The 16094-nt window shown below is 37.7% G+C and overlaps 3 protein-coding genes across 3 annotated transcripts; 2 read left to right on the plus strand and 1 right to left on the minus strand.

Annotated features, from left to right (window-relative positions):
• Positions 1 to 445: 445 nt before the first annotated feature.
• LOC108321196 (cytochrome P450 86A8) lies at positions 446 to 3077 on the plus strand. The gene is made up of 2 exons (XM_017552876.2): positions 446 to 978; positions 1098 to 3077. The coding sequence occupies exon 2, from the start codon at positions 1099 to 1101 to the stop codon at positions 2695 to 2697; it is 1599 nt and encodes a 532-aa protein (XP_017408365.1). The 5' UTR covers positions 446 to 978; position 1098; the 3' UTR covers positions 2698 to 3077.
• Positions 3078 to 3278: 201 nt separating this feature from the next.
• LOC108321195 (ascorbate transporter, chloroplastic) lies at positions 3279 to 10223 on the minus strand. The gene is made up of 11 exons (XM_017552875.2): positions 9948 to 10223; positions 8751 to 9307; positions 8035 to 8142; positions 7645 to 7800; positions 7066 to 7281; positions 6472 to 6681; positions 5685 to 5822; positions 4698 to 4799; positions 4449 to 4514; positions 3875 to 3959; positions 3279 to 3800 (listed from the first exon to the last, which is right to left on the minus strand). Exons 1-11 carry the CDS (start codon positions 10000 to 10002, stop codon positions 3703 to 3705), a joined length of 1791 nt encoding a protein of 596 aa, XP_017408364.1. The 5' UTR covers positions 10003 to 10223; the 3' UTR covers positions 3279 to 3702.
• A 2780-nt stretch (positions 10224 to 13003) lies between these two features.
• Positions 13004 to 13858, plus strand: LOC108321180 (uncharacterized). Its single transcript, XM_017552850.1, has 2 exons — positions 13004 to 13080; positions 13144 to 13858. Exons 1-2 carry the CDS (start codon positions 13004 to 13006, stop codon positions 13856 to 13858), a joined length of 792 nt encoding a protein of 263 aa, XP_017408339.1.
• Positions 13859 to 16094: the final 2236 nt, after the last annotated feature.

Genomic DNA, 16094 nt, shown 5'->3' on the forward strand with positions numbered 1-16094 from the left:
CTCATGCGGTTGTGTTATTCGATATTCTGCCAAGGTTGTTTGACTTTTGTTTAAAAGAAGCTCAGCCATGTATATAATAATAATTATTGTTGTTGAAATTCGATCATAAATGAGGAGGTAGGTCAACTCTGCTACTGTGATGAATCCTAGAATTGTCTATGATGTTGTTATGGTTGTTTTGCATGCTTTTGTTAGCTTTTCATATATTGTTTTTACTGAATTATTTGGCAGGTTATTGGATGATGAGGGATAAGAAGACAGTTCACCCAACATAAATGTTATAAATTGTTGGTGGGTTGCTCACCAAAACCATAACCAAACCCCACTTGGCAACACTGGTTTTTCTCTTACAAGAACAAGTAGTGCATAATTCTGATACTAGTATATAGTTGATGAGCTAGGTAGCTGCTTGGTTTGTAAAAAACAACCTCATTTACTGAAAAAGGTGTGTGAGATGTGAAGCCAAAAGACTTTTTCCTTCTGATTTATCTCTGGCTCCTCCTTCTTCGTTCCATGTTCCTCAACCACTCTCATTTATTTCCCTTCCTTTATTGCCAACACCCTGTTGCAATCCCAGTAAGAGAGAGAGATAGAGAAGAAGGTCTATTGTGTGTGGTTTCTTCTTCTAGAGTGAGAGAGGGACAGGTGGGTGTCTTCACCTTTAAAGGCTTCACCAACTCCTGAGAGAGCATTTATAATGGTGCATCTCACATGTTCAGTGAGAGAGAGAAGATGGTGGTGCAATGTCAAAAAACCAGTCTGGCCATAATAACTCTGCACTAAACTACTCCACCTATAAATCTCTCTCCACCATTACACACTTTACCCTCATTGCACCATACTCACGCTCTTCTCCTTTACATAAACACAACCTTTTTCATCTTCTTTTACTCCTCCATTTTCCTCTCTTGCAGCAACCTCACACGAGAAACCTCTGCATCAGAAATGCTCCTATTTCGACACACCCTTCCCTGAAAGGTACTGTTTTGACTCATTTCCCAGCCACCCCATCTTCTACAAAACTCCAAGTTTCTTCCTTTTTTGCTGGGCTTTTGAGCATTTTGATTATTCTAGCTTGGGTGGGTTGGTTTCTGCAGTATGGAAACTTTCACGGCTCTATTGTTGTTAACGGCGATCACAGCTTACTTGATATGGTTCACTTTCATCTCACGGTCGCTGAAGGGTCCACGTGTCTGGGCCTTATTGGGCAGTCTCCCGGGTCTCATAGACAACTGTGACCGCTTGCATGACTGGATCTGCGACAACCTACGCGCGTGTGGCGGCACTTACCAGACTTGCATCTGCGCAATCCCTTTCCTCGCCAAGAAGCAAGGTCTCGTGACTGTGACATGCGACCCGAGGAACTTGGAGCACATACTGAAGACCCGTTTCGACAATTACCCCAAAGGCCCCACGTGGCATGCTGTCTTTCATGATCTTTTGGGTGATGGGATCTTTAACTCTGACGGTGACACGTGGCTGTTCCAGCGCAAGACTGCAGCACTGGAATTCACCACCAGGACATTGCGTCAAGCCATGGCTAGATGGGTGAGCGGAGCCATCAGCCGCCTCTGCTTGATCCTGAAGAAAGCTCATGATCGAGCTGAACCCATTGATCTGCAAGACCTGATGCTTCGTCTTACTTTTGACAACATTTGTGGGTTAGCTTTTGGACGAGACCCACAAACATGTGTGTCTGGTTTGCCTGATAACCGTTTTGCAACTGCTTTTGACCGAGCCACCGAAGCCTCACTTCAGAGGTTCATTTTGCCAGAGGTGTTGTGGAAAGTGAAGAAATGGCTGCGGCTTGGAATGGAGGTGAGCCTGAGCCGAAGCCTTGTCCACGTGGACGACCATTTGTCGAATGTCATTGAGAAACGCAAGGTGGAATTGCTGAATCACCAGAAAGATGGGAGTCTTCATGATGACTTGCTGACTAGGTTTATGAGGAAGAAAGAATCATATACAGACAAGTTTCTACAACAGGTGGCACTGAATTTTATCCTAGCTGGACGCGACACGTCATCGGTGGCTCTGTGCTGGTTTTTTTGGTTGGTGATGCAGAATCCCAAAGTGGAGGAGAAAATTCTGCGTGAAATTTGTACAGTCTTGATGGAGACACGTGGCGATGACATGGCAAAATGGTTGGATGAGCCGTTGGCCTTTGAGGAAGTTGACCGTTTGATTTATCTCAAGGCAGCATTGTCTGAGACACTGAGGTTGTACCCTTCTGTGCCGGAGGACTCAAAGCATGTGGTGGCCGATGACGTGCTGCCGGACGGCACGTTTGTGCCGGCGGGGTCGTCGGTGACGTATTCCATTTATTCAGCGGGGAGGATGAAGTCCACGTGGGGTGAGGATTGCATGGAGTTTAGACCTGAGAGGTGGTTGTCATCGGATGGGACAAAGTTCATCACGCATGACTCTTTCAAGTTTGTTGCTTTCAATGCTGGTCCAAGAATATGTTTGGGGAAGGATTTGGCTTACCTTCAGATGAAGTCCATTGCTGCCGCGGTGCTGCTCCGGCACCGCCTTGTGCTGGTGCCTGGCCACCTGGTGGAGCAAAAGATATCACTCACTTTGTTCATGAAAAATGGACTCAAGGTCAATGTCCATGAGAGGGACTTGAGAGGGGTCATTATAAGTATACAAAAAGAAAAGGAGGGAGATGCGGGTTTTAGAAGTAATGAATGTTAGTTCGTTGTTTCAGTAGATGGAGCAGAGTGTGTTGGAGGCTTCAGCATGTGGAGTCAAGTTCGGAGGATGAAATTTCAGACACTGGAGCTTTAGCTTATAGAGGAAGAGAACAGAATTCCCTTTTCAGAAAAAAAGGGTATATGCAGAGTATTTATTATTCATATGGTAATTGTGGATGGATTCTTTTTCCAGGGTCGTGGGGTGGATTATTGCTTTCTCAGTCCATCTTCCTTGTAGAATCCTTGCAAATATTCATCCTATTCTTTATTTCTTGTTGGTTTTGATGTTTCTATTTGATTTTATTGGTAGTGAGATCTAAACTCACATTTCACAATGTTCAATGTTGATGTTGATAAAAGAATGTCTTCAGTTTTATGAAAGTATAAATGATCGGGTTTTTAGTGCCTGGCTGTTATAGTGCTCCTGGTTGTATGTCTATTCTATCATATATTCTGGACGATGTTCGAGTGATAAGCTAAAAACTGTTAAAATTTAACTCTATAATCCATCTGTAGTTTTAGATTCTGTCCTGGGTCCTCATATCGTTGCTTGACAATGTAAGTTGAAATGTACGAATTGAATCAAGAGTAAAGAAGTAGATATATTGATAAGTAATGTGTTTCATTAAGGACATTGAATCAGAAAGAATACTACGACCAATCTTCTCAGCCCAGTATGATGATGAAGCAGAGTTGATCATAAAACAGGTCTTTGAAGTATAAGTATGAAGTGGAAATTATCCTCTATCTCCTATACAGAAAACATTTAGATCATGGTACATGGCATTTGCAAAAGATGCCAAGTTAATCCAAGATTTCCAGAGAGAACATAGAATTCCCTCTATTTGATCGAAAATTGTGATTGTGGCTCTCTTTGATTTCTGCAGGCTTGTTTTACGCTTCCAAGTGCTTGAGAAATTTAGTCTTTAATTTTTCTCCCTCTTTTCTTTTTCTTTATTCTCAATGGCTTATATAGCTTACTCCTTCATTGACATCACTGCATTCTTCAGTCAAGAACTTTCTCTCCAGTTGAAAAGATATTCCAGACTAATGTGCCAATTATGTACAATACGACAGCAACCTTAAATACATCATCCCAAGATCCTGAACAGCCAACAGATCGCATGAGTGAATAATCATAAAAAAAAAACCGGCTTAGACTTTAGAGTGCAAGTTACCTCTTTGGAGTATGTATCCAGTTGCAGCTGTACCAAAGACACCAGCTAGCACTCCTGCAGTATTTGATAGTCCCAGCAATACTCCCTGAAATTTAAAATAGTTAACATTCATATGGAAGCATATTAAATACAACATCTAGACGAGTAGAAACCAGTATAACAGAAAGCATAGCAAATGAATAGATAAGTATATTGGTAAGGTACTTGTATAGGGTACTGACGATCAGTAACTTAACATGAATGACTTCTTATTCGTGAAAAAAAAAATTAGAGCTGTCACAGACTGTCGAACCGATTTGACACTTTCTTCCTGATACTTACAGTAGAACAGTTTTAGCATCAGTTCTACTAATTATAATCCAAAAACTTTGAGTTTGAGCTCGCAATGTCTCACAAGTACAACTCAAGCAAAGAAGATAATTAACAGTCTTTGGTCTGTAATGATCAACCAGTTTATTGGGTTGTAGATCTCTTTTACTATATAAAAAAAAGTATGAAAAGTCCAAACACTCTTAAGCTATACTTGACAGTTTATGGATCTTGGTACACGGAAACTAAAATAGCAGTAACTCACAGCATAGCGTGGTCCAATGTCTTGATGATTGGAATATAGGCCAGACTGTGAGAATGCATCAGATCCCTGTAAAAGAAATAACAAATTATTTTTGTATTACGCAACTTTGCATACATTCAAAACTTACAGACATGTTCTATAGACAAAAATGGTTTATAAATCAGTAATGAAACTTAAACAGAGTATAAAATTTATTGAAGAATAGATGAATAAAAAATTGGGGAAGATATATGTGAATCTAGCTCAAACCTGACTGCAAGCCATGCAAAGTACTGCCATGGCGGGTGTTCTCACATGGCTTAGCTGCGTAAGAAAAAATGCAGGACCTAGAAACCCAACTGATTGCATAATCTGTCAAAAGAGACATTTTTAAAAAGCGAAATCATTTTAAAGGATAAGAAAGGAAAATGAATTAGTGCAGGTCTCAATTTCTTCATTCACTGTTTTAAACAGAGTATTATTTAATTATCCGGGACACGTAGTTGAAAATTTTCACAATAAAATTGTGTTTATACGGGGACTGTAACTACTGTACTGTTATTTGATTTAAAAATTTTAGAAAAAAATTTAAAGTCCCACATCGACTAATAATAAAGTCAACTTAGAGTATATAAGTGAATGCAAAACCTTATCTTACAAACTAATTTTGTAGGGCTGAGTTAGGTTTAAAGTCTTCTTCTTGATAGAGTATCAAGACCATGGATTAAAGTCTACTCTATGGAGAATTGATGTTTGTTCTGCTTATCGTACCATCCAATATCGGACCACAAAACTGGTTTGATAGCGGTCGTTAGGATAAACTTTAACTTATAGCTATGATACAATGTTAAAGAAGCATACATTAAACCCAACTCAACCCTTCAAAACTGGTCTTGTAATTTCCAAATTAACTTTTCTATATTATATTTTTTAAACCTTACAAATTAAGTTTCAATTATTAGTTCTAATAGAATAATTTAACAAATAAATGTAATAATTATTTTAATTTATTTAATTAAAAAACTAACTAATCAATTAAAAATTTAGAAATATTTTATATGATTAGATATGCTTTTAATATTAATTTATATATATATATATATATAAATGAATTTTAAAAATAATAAATTTTAAAAAATTGAAAACAAATAAAAAATTTGAAAAAGTGACGGGCTAGTGACGGGTCTGGCTGACCCGTTTTGTCACCTGTGGTAATTATTAATCAAGATTAGCTTTAAGAGTCCAGGGCTTGCTTACCTTTCGAACGGATGTTATGGAAAGGCCTTTGCTCACAAGTGTATCAGCAATCCAGCCTCCTATATTTGCAAAAATAGCCATGGTTAACCATGGCAGGACACAAAATAGCCCAGATTCAGTGAGATTGAACTTCAGAACCTGGAAAATGAACTGTTAGTAAATTCATTCAATGGACACAATATTTGATGCCATTTTTCCTTCATCAGTTATTTTCCATTATATCCCCTACCACTTAAGCTATAGATCAAGACAACAATCTCATTTTAGATGTAATCTGATAATATCAGAAGTTAGAGAGAAACAAATTTAGTTCATTTGTCTTTTATAGTAATTACCAAGAAATAAAAATAGTTGTGTTGTCTACACAAGACTTGAGTTTAACTTAGTTGCAGGTAATATTAAGACGTACTTTAACATCAAGAAGTCCCAAATTACAAACATTTTTTATCTTTTGACACAATCAAGACGTCAGTTATTAAAGAACAACTTGATAAAACTATGGGGCAATGCAATATACAAATCCTAAAAGTTTCATGCAAAAAAGACCAGCATTATGTGGACAGTTTTCGTGGGGATCCCCACATCCATATCTGAAAAAATTATAGGATGTAATAGATCTACAGATAAAAAAACTCCAATTTATAAATATTGGTATAAGCACTGTGATCCCACTCTTTTCTCACAAAGATTTGGGATATTATACAGTAGTTGTCAAGGACACACATTCTAAAAAGCCGGAAGGCAATTATGAATTCTGGAAAAAAACCTTATAATAAACAGTAAGCACCTGATTGTAGTATGTAGGCATCCAGGTTAATAGAATAAATGTCCCCCAGTTGTGGCAGAAGTGAGAGATTATTAAAGCCCAAACAGGTGCCTTTGATAAAATTAATTTCCAAGGAATAACTGTTACAGGTTCTTTTGATACATTGCCTCCAAGTATGAGCTTCTTCTCTTCTACCCCAAGATCTGGGTCTTCTTTTGGTGAGCTGTATGCCTGAAAAGGGGCCCGACAGAAGGTAAAAGACATGAGAATAGTTTCTCAGAAGGAATTACAAAGTTCCCTTCACATTTATAATTTATAAATGTGATGGTCAAAGCTAAGGTGTTGCTACAAGAAAAAATTCCCAAGATATTCCGTTGGAAAACTAAATTACTCCTATATCAAGTCAATGCAACATTAATTGATTAGTTCTAGCAGAATCATAATAATGAAGTCATGTTATGCAACACTTCATGAGAGTCCCGTAAAAAATGAGCACAAAACATGTAAATATGCTCCGCAGGTTGGAAAGGTAGAAAGGCCTCCTCTCAACAATTTTGCAATTAGGAAAAGATATATAAATCAGATTTCACTGAGTTTATTCAAAAGATGGCTTACTTTACTCAACCATAAAACAAACCAGATACTTCCTAGGGATCCAAATGAGTAAAACACAGATGGCCACCCAAATTTCTGGATTAGCACAGGTGAGAATGCCAAGCCTGTGACAGAACCAAGGTACATGCCACTATATACTAGCGCAAGTGATCTGCTTCTCTCTGATACTGGAATCCATTTGGAAAGTATATTATTCATTGCGGGCATTGCAACACCCTGAAAATAAAATCAGCATAAATTGTTGGCAAATTGGAGAAGGTAAAATCATCTCTAATCTAGGCATGGACTTGACTGCTCTAACGAGAAAATATATTTCATTTTACTGTATCATTGATCAAAGAAAATATAATGAACGATAAAGATCTTATATCTCAAATATTCATCTTTCTATAATGTCAGATTATGTTTCAGGCTTTTCTTCTTGCTTAATGGTTAGGATGATATAAGCTTTTTTTTATACTCTTGATTACCTGAAATTCCTCGTAAAAACTGGAAGTTTATTTTGCGTACCAAGTGGACAATATGATAAAGACACTAAATAGACGATGAAATAATAGTATGGCTATAGAATAGACCAACCTCGCCAATTCCCATAAAGGCACGCATTATAAGAAGAAATGGTAACCCAAGTTTTGCAGCAATAGGTGTTAAAACTGTAGCAATTGACCACCAGATAACTCCAAAACCTAGTACTAGCTTCCCACCAATTTTGTCTGCCCATATTCCACCAACAATCTAAAACAAATAAGGCATTCAGTCAATATGAAAGGAATGTAACTATAATCTTTTGTGCACACTGGATGTAATGAAGACACAGTTTGAAGATCATGCTAGATTGCTAACATACACTATTGAGAACCGTATATGTTATGGCATGTTCAACCAGCAGTGGTGTTTAAATGCGCATGAAGATTAGTATATGAAGGAATTCCTTGTTATGCAAACATATTTTGCATATATCAGCCATACCTGAGTAAGAAGATAGCCCCAGAAAAAGGATGACTGAATTAGGCCAACTGTTGCACTGTTCCAGTTGTATTCTTGAGACATCGGTAGTATTGCTATGCTCATATTTACCTATAAAATATAATGAAAACATAATCGATAAAATAATTACGGAACATCGATAACATTTTGTTAGAAAGAATATGGAAATCAAATTTAAAGTAAATAATTTACATCATTGGAGGAAAAAGCTTCATAGTAATTTCCACAAAACAGTTTATCAAAATAAATAAATAACTTCTGTGCAAAACAAGATTAAGTTTCTACAAAATATCATGATCTTTTCTATTTTTAGTTTGTTGAAAGTAAAAAGAAACAAACTAAGGTGTACTGCTAGGATCAGTGATGAGCTAAGTGTTATACACTGTTGATTTGTCTGACATGTTCATAAAACCTTGAGCACTAGCCCTTATTTATATTAGTCATGATCCCAACTCACAGTGGAAACGAATCATGAAAAGACATGGAAACATGGTAACCAATCCTAAGACATGAAGAGAAAATAGGAAAACTAATCCTAGAGGATAAATTAAGACATTTTTATTTATTCTAGCAAAACCCTTCGATGACAATCAATTGAATATGACAGAACGAATTGACCAATTGGAATGAGACACGGAAAACATGAATGTATAAACTAGATCATAATTTATAGTATAAATACCACAAATATTACTTACACGATCCATGTTACACAGCAAAAAAGCTGAAAAACACAGCAGTACAATAACCCAGCGCTTAGGAAACTGCTGCCACCAAGGTGATACTTGCTGCAGATTTCCTTCCAGAAGAATGGCTTCCCCAGTCCCTTCAGTTGATTGTAGTGGATCTATCTTTGTTTCTGAAATGTTATATTCCTCAGACTTGTAATTAACACGGAATTTATTTGCTTTTGCAACCGCAGGTTGTGCATGCTTCCTTCTGCTCAAACCAAGACCATGCTCTTCTCTTTGTTCAACATTGTTACTCCTATAAGGAGCAGACGAAACGAAGGAACAACCATTTATTCCGCTAGCCTGTAGTCTAAAGTTTAAGCATGGACTGGACTGCCGAGATACAAGAGAAAAATGTTCCCCTTTATAGTGAGATTTTTGCATTGGTTTCCTAATTCTCTCTTCCAACGGCAAATGCATCTTATGCTGCCATCTTGAAAAGGGATCCTGTGCAACAGATACACCACAAATAGAAACACCCCCTCTTTGAACTGATATATCCCTCCCCGATCTATATACATTTCCTGCAAATATCAAACAATAGCTAAAACTTCCTCATATTTTACAACAGTCATCATCAACATAATCCAAGCTTAGAGGCTCTCAAGAAAACCAAACATACATGGAACTAAACTAAAAAAACACAAGTTTGATTTTCATGCGTAGATAATCCACAGTATCATTAAAATTACGTTTAAGATGACTATTACAAAATCAACAGAGTTATCTACATGGTTATCTTATCTGTGATTACATTTAGTATTAAAATCGTTGCCAATATCACTGCATTTCAAATTAAATATATGTATATAGATATAGATATAGACATACACACAACACACGAATATTATCAAGATTTGTTAGAGTTCACAAGCTATGTTCAAGCAAAAAAATACAAAAAAAAAATTTGAATAAATACCGAAAATTAGTATATTAGTTCAAGGAAAATGATAATCATTAGCAAGTGTATGAGCTAAACTCCTTTTTATTTAACGAATGAAATTCCAGTTTCCACTAAAATGCGCTCATTCAGACTGACTAGAAAATTCTGAACCGTACTATGAATCCAGAATTGGCAACAAATCTAACGAAATGGTGTAAGAAAGTAAGCAATTGAGAAAATGCTGCGAAATTTGAGAAGTGAGAAATGAAGTGAGCGTGAACCTGATCCAACGAAGGAACCGAAGTTGCGATTTGAGATTAAGCCACTCATAGTCATTCTAGGTACTTTGGTGAAGCCGTAGAGAGATAAGGTTGGGGTTACAGTTAAAGCATGAGAGATATGAAAGTTCGAAGCGGGGCAGAGCGACGTCGTATTTGAGTAGAGACAAACAAACTCTGCTCTGTTCTGCTCTGTTCTGCTGCTTCCTCTCGCCGAGAGGATAAGCGAATGGAAATGCAACGGCGCAGAACGTTCCACTGTTCCTATTTGCAACTGTCAACTATCTTCACCTTTATTTCACTTTATTAAATTATTATTATACTTTTTATCGACCGATTATGATAATAATATTGTAAGGATATTAAACATTAATTCATTCTAGCACAATTTGTTTCTGTTTATCAGTTTTATCGAATACTCTTGACAACATCCATTTATATAACTTTATTTAATCTTTTTTATTAATTTTAAAATAAGAATATTTTGAGATTCTGCTATATCTATTATTTATCTAATTTGACATTTTTTTAAATAACATCATTTATGTAAACATAAAGGAAAAACAGATTCTACATCCACTAACGGCTTGTCTGAAATCGTGGAGAGTTTCCTAAATGTAAGAAGACATTATATTTCTGAATAATAGGTCAAAAACTGGCCGAAGCTAACGTTTAAATACTAGTATAACATAAATTAACGTTTAATTACTAATTTATCCAAAGTTTTTGGAAAAAATATGTTATTGCGATTCTTACGCGTGAATATGAGAAAATTAAAATATCTAATAATATAAATTATACAAAAACTTGTGAAAAAGACGTGAAAATTGAAATCCTGTTTAATATTGCGTTGATTAGAATCCAATGTAATTATTTTAATAAAATAAGGCAATATAATAATAATAATAATAATAATAATATATAATAATAAATGAACAAAAGAGAAAGGGTTGTTGAGAGCGGTACACGTGGAATGGCATGTGGTGTCAAGAAAATATTAGTTAGATGAAATTGCTAAGATACCCTCTGGACATGGGTATTGTAGGATTCAAGAAAGTCTTTTCAGTTTTTACTTTTGTCTTCATCTACAACATTTTATTAAAATCATTTTCTAATGTACGATTCTTTTACACTAAACAAAACTAATTTTATTAATTTAATAGTAAATAAGAAACTACTTTATAATTTTATTAACGTAACAAAAAATTATAAATATTGTAATTACAATATTAAAAATATATTTTCATATATATTTTTCATTTGATAATTATTAAATTATTAATTTCATAATTACAAATATACTTTTATTATTATAAAAAAATACAGATAGTACATATACATTTGCACTCCTAATACTAAATTGAAAATATTAATATAATAAGTATTTGATGAGTGTGATTATTGGCTTTTTAGTGTGTTTAGAAAATGGTGGTATTTTCATAGTCATGCTTAGAATATTCTGCTCCTCACTGATATTTGTCATAAAATGTCAAAAGGTCCTTTGTCATTAGCATTTTGAAGCGAAAGGAAGAGATTTGTCTGTGTATTTGTAGCTTGAATTTTGATATTTTGTAACAGTCTTCGTTTGTCTATATCTTTTACATAATAATTCGGGTATGGCGTTAATCTCAATTGATCAGAGTCTATTATAATTTGAGGTCCACTTATTGTTTACTCAACGGTTTCATATGCATTTAAACTGATAAGGTGGTGGTACGTGCTGCTATTTTGATGTTAAAGTCACCTTATAATTTTTGAGACATAACAATCAATGAAATAATTAACATATATAATCTATTTTTTTTCATCAATGGATTTTTAATAATTATGAGTAATTATATTTTAATTTTAAGTTAATTAGTTTTAAGATTAATCTATTTCCATTCATTCTGATCAATCTAATTCAAGGTTGGAAAATTTGTTTGGTGTATAGTATCATATCTAGGCTGAACGGTTACATCCAAGACCGATCGGCCTATCTTTTGTAACAACGCTCGTCGTCCCAACAACGCTCGTCAGCCAGGTTAAAACACTTCAGCGCTCTTCAATTGTGTATTATACCTAGTAGATACCGAACGATCATACGCTCAGCACCGTTCGGTCACCACTATAGCCAACAAGGGCGATCAGTTTTATTAAAGCTGGACCACTATTGGACTAGCGCTTATTGGGCCAAGTTTCCACTAGATGATTGAAATAGTCAAAGATATTCATAGAGTTGTTTATGAGCAACCGCCCAGATTTTAAGGAAAGTCTGTATTCAACCGCTTGGATTTCAAGGTAAGTCTGTTTTGCTTGTGACAACTTATAAATACAAGGCCAGGGATATCAACGAGGTAGGTTCAATTCACACTCCAAAGCATTCTAGTCACGCTCTACTGAGTTCATAATAATCAATTACCATAATATTTATTTGTGAGCAAAAACTCTTTCAACAGACGCCTAACTTGAGCGTCGAAGTGCCTTTGCAGGTACCTCTCCCCTTTGGCCCAAACTTGAAGAACTTGGAGCAGGGGATTCAGAGGTCAAAAGAAGGAAAACCAAGTTAGAAAGGTTAGTGTCTCGGTCGCACAAACTTTTCACCGAAACATTTTGGCGCCCACCGTGGGGCCGAGAACAAGAAGAAGAAGCCCAAATGGTGACCACGAGGAGCATGGACGAAAATTAGAGAACCAGAGATTTGATAGCACAAATGCAGGCACAAATACAAGCCCAGGCGAGAACAATACAGGCCCAGGCGGAAGCACAACAGGAGTTGCAGCGAAAGCACACAGAAGAGATTGCGACGCTTAGGGCGGAACGAGTCCATACCTAACGGTCTGCCTCGAACCAAGAGAATGAAAATGAGAGAAGTCGTAATCGGCAGCCATCCCATCACACCAACCCGAACGGTCGGGGAAGGAGAGAATCGTCTCCCCCGCGAACCGGTCGGCCCTCTAGCTTACTCTCTTTTACTTCGGCCATCATGCAAACTCCAATGCCAGAAAAGAATCCTCCTATTAGATAAGTATGATGGCTCGGCAGATTCGGACAATCATCTTAGGATCTTTACCAATGCAATGGCGTTTTACACGGACAGTGACCCGGTTATATGCAGAGCATTCTCCTTGTCACTCAAGGACGAGGCATTAGAGTGGTATAACACTCTTCCCCTAAATACAATAGATTGATTCGCCACTGTGGAAACTCTCTTTAGAAGGCAATACGCCTCCAATCAGAAACAGGAGATAACACCGGCGGAATTGGTAAACACCAAGCAGGAAAAGGACGAAACCTTGAAAGCCTTTATGAAAAGATATAATGAAGTCGCACGACGAGTTAAAGATGTTAATCACACTTTTAACATCGGCAATCTGCCTTCATGCCTAAGGCTAGGATATTTTGCTGAGAAATTGTATGCGCGACCACCAAAAATGATGGAAGAGCTCCAAGAAAGAGTGGTTGAATTCATCTCCATGGAGGATATGCGAATCTCACAAAGAAAGAAACAACAAGAAGTCTATGCAGGTGGAAACAAGAAAGAAAGCAGGCAGACATTCAACAGTAGTGACAACAACGGAGGTACGTTTCACAAGGATTTCGTCCGAACAACCAGGTATAATCATTACACTCCCCTCAACACACCCAGGGTAAAGGTTCTTGAGGAAGCTCTAAATACTGAACTTCTTACAATTCGGAAAAAGTCTTCTCCAAAAGACATTGACAAAAGGAAAAGCTGCCGGTTTCATCTAAACCGAGGACATACTACAGAGGAATGTGATGCATTAAAAGATGTGATAGAAAGGCTCATCCGAGGAGGCCATCTGCAGAAATTTGTAGGGGCAAAGAAAAAGTCCTATCAAAGAAAATTCTCAACACAGAGAAATCGAACGGTCATATCAAAGGGCCGAACGAAGACACATGCGAAGTCATAGCTGCAGTCGGATCCCTTACCGCTCAGTTTGGGGTCGCATCGACTAAAAGATATGATAAACATTCCTTTCTAACATGTGGACTGCAACGAATCTTAAAATTTACTTGAACATTGTTATAATGCTTATTTAAATATCTTAGTACATAGACTTTTGTTGTTTAAATTCTTCTCTTGGAATAAACGTTTATGACACTACCATCACGTTTTATCAAATGCATTTGATCGTTCGACTTTACATGTATTTGACCATTCGGCATTGTCAACACTCAATTTCGTCCGGGTTGATTAAATAAAATTTATTTTCAAAAATATCAAAAAAAAAAAAATACAAATGAAAGTATATAATAACAAAAAAAAAAGGGAAAGAAAAGGGAAGAAGCGCTCGTCCTGAACTGTTTGGGACCGAACGTTTTCACGACCGTTCGTTCTTGATCGTTCGGTCATCCATGAGCGTTCGGCCAATGACGTTCGTCCTCCATTAGCGCGTTCGGTTCTTGGCACTGTTGCTGTGATCGTTTGTCCAAAACCATGAGCCTTCGGCACGTTCGTCATTTCTCGGCCCCAAGCGCTCGTCCTCATTGTCCCAACCTTCGAACGTTCGATCTTCATCTGGATTCAGCGTTCGGTTGTGAGCGAACGGCCTGGTATAGCGTTCGGCAATTGGAGTATTACGTTGCTCGTCCACACAGTAAAACGTTCCTTGAGCGTTCGGTCATTTGTCTTGATGAACGTTCGGTCTTAGTGACGTTACCATCCTCTACCACTCGATCGTCCGCTGCTCGACGTTCGCCTTCACCTACCGCTCCAATAGTTGAACGCTCGTCTCATACCGTTCGGTCATCTTCGCCTCAAGTATTCAAGCTTACGACCGTTCGTCCTATTTGATCAAGCGTTCGTCCTCTGACGTTCGTCTCCTACCCTGCATGCAACCGTTCGTCCATTCTCAGTGACGATCACTTCCTCATCTACCTCTCGTCCTGCTCTTCTGCCGCTCGTCCGCAGGTGACTATTCAACCGTTCGGCCTTTCATGTGTGGCCCCCAGGTGTTTAAGCGTTTGTATTAATGAACGTTCGCTCTTTGTCTGGACGTCCGGTCTTGGTCATGTGTGTTTTTAACGCTCGCTCTTGGTTCTGTATTACTGATTGTGAGCGTTCGGTTTGATTCAGACTGTGAGCGCTCGTTTATTTTGTGAACGGTCGTTTGTTTGCGTTATTGACCGAGCGTCCATAAAGTTGGTGGCTACATTTTAAAATTGGTCTAAGCTTTCCACCAAGGATTCCCACCTCCAGCTGCCACTGTTCGCCATTAACGGTCTGACAAAGCATCCACAATATGGGTTTCTGGCAATTAAAAAAGAGGGAGAATATTTTGCTGGCACTTCAGAGTTCATGGGGCACCACTTGCTTTTGTCCTCCACGAGGCAGCCCCAAGGACCTTTGGGGGCTCAATAGAACAGATGATGAACCTTCATCTCCTGGGCCCCCACACACTCACTAAAAAAGGGATTCCCCACCATATCAACCTCCACTCACCATCACCAACCGCTCACTTCATTGAGTGCCCCACTGATTCCCACTAATGTTTCCTACTATTCCCCACCATAACAGCTTCCACTATCCCCACTTCCCACCATTCTCCAGTTGAAGCCTGCCGACAATATCATCCTCTACCCATTTAAGTACGGACTTTACAGGGAAGAGGGGGTTGTTTTTTTTTTTTTTTTTTTTTAAAAAAAAGAGAGAAGGGAAGGAGGAGAAGGATTGTCTTTTTGGAAGCAAACCTTACGGATCAGTGGAGACTTGAGAGGAGAGGCCCATAGAGTTCAACAACAGAGGAAGGAGCTCCAAGAGGTAAGTAACATCCAATTTTCCAATTTACAATCACTGTTGAAATAACTTGCTTTTCTTGTGTGTGATATGTTCTGCTCGTGCGTGATTTGTTGCTTGAATATTTCAAACCGCGTATGTATGTATCACGGTCATTTTATTGTCTCCACCATGTTTCGACACCTGCAATGAATAAACCATCCACTCATTTTTTTTTTCTCTCGACTTCAAGAGTTTCTTCTTTTCCCTCACCCAATGCAACGCTAGATTAAGAGGCAAACTTCCCCTACTTTCTTTAGCCACCGTCAACCGCTCAGATTTTCCTCAGCCCAAACACCTGTGAACTCACCCCATCATCCATATCCACCCACTGCACCTATCATCCTTCAAAAACACCATTGACACAACCA

This window comes from Vigna angularis, chromosome 9 (assembly GCF_016808095.1).
Source record: "Vigna angularis cultivar LongXiaoDou No.4 chromosome 9, ASM1680809v1, whole genome shotgun sequence".
Lineage (NCBI taxonomy): Eukaryota > Viridiplantae > Streptophyta > Magnoliopsida > Fabales > Fabaceae > Vigna > Vigna angularis.

Excerpts from the sequence above, each read along its gene's own strand:
- LOC108321195 (XM_017552875.2), bottom strand. The coding sequence starts at position 10,002 with ATGACTATGAGTGGCTTAATCTCAAATCGCAACTTCGGTTCCTTCGTT. Across the intron at positions 7,282-7,644 it reads CCTTTATGGGAATTGGCGAG|GGTGTTGCAATGCCCGCAAT; the intron begins GTTGGTCTATTC and ends TTTTATTTTCAG. Across the intron at positions 5,823-6,471 it reads TGCCTACATACTACAATCAG|GTTCTGAAGTTCAATCTCAC; the intron begins GTGCTTACTGTT and ends TTCATTTTCCAG.
- LOC108321180 (XM_017552850.1), top strand. The coding sequence starts at position 13,004 with ATGGCGTTTTACACGGACAGTGACCCGGTTATATGCAGAGCATTCTCC. Across the intron at positions 13,081-13,143 it reads AAGGACGAGGCATTAGAGTG|GCAATACGCCTCCAATCAGA; the intron begins GTATAACACTCT and ends TCTCTTTAGAAG.
- LOC108321196 (XM_017552876.2), top strand. The coding sequence starts at position 1,099 with ATGGAAACTTTCACGGCTCTATTGTTGTTAACGGCGATCACAGCTTAC.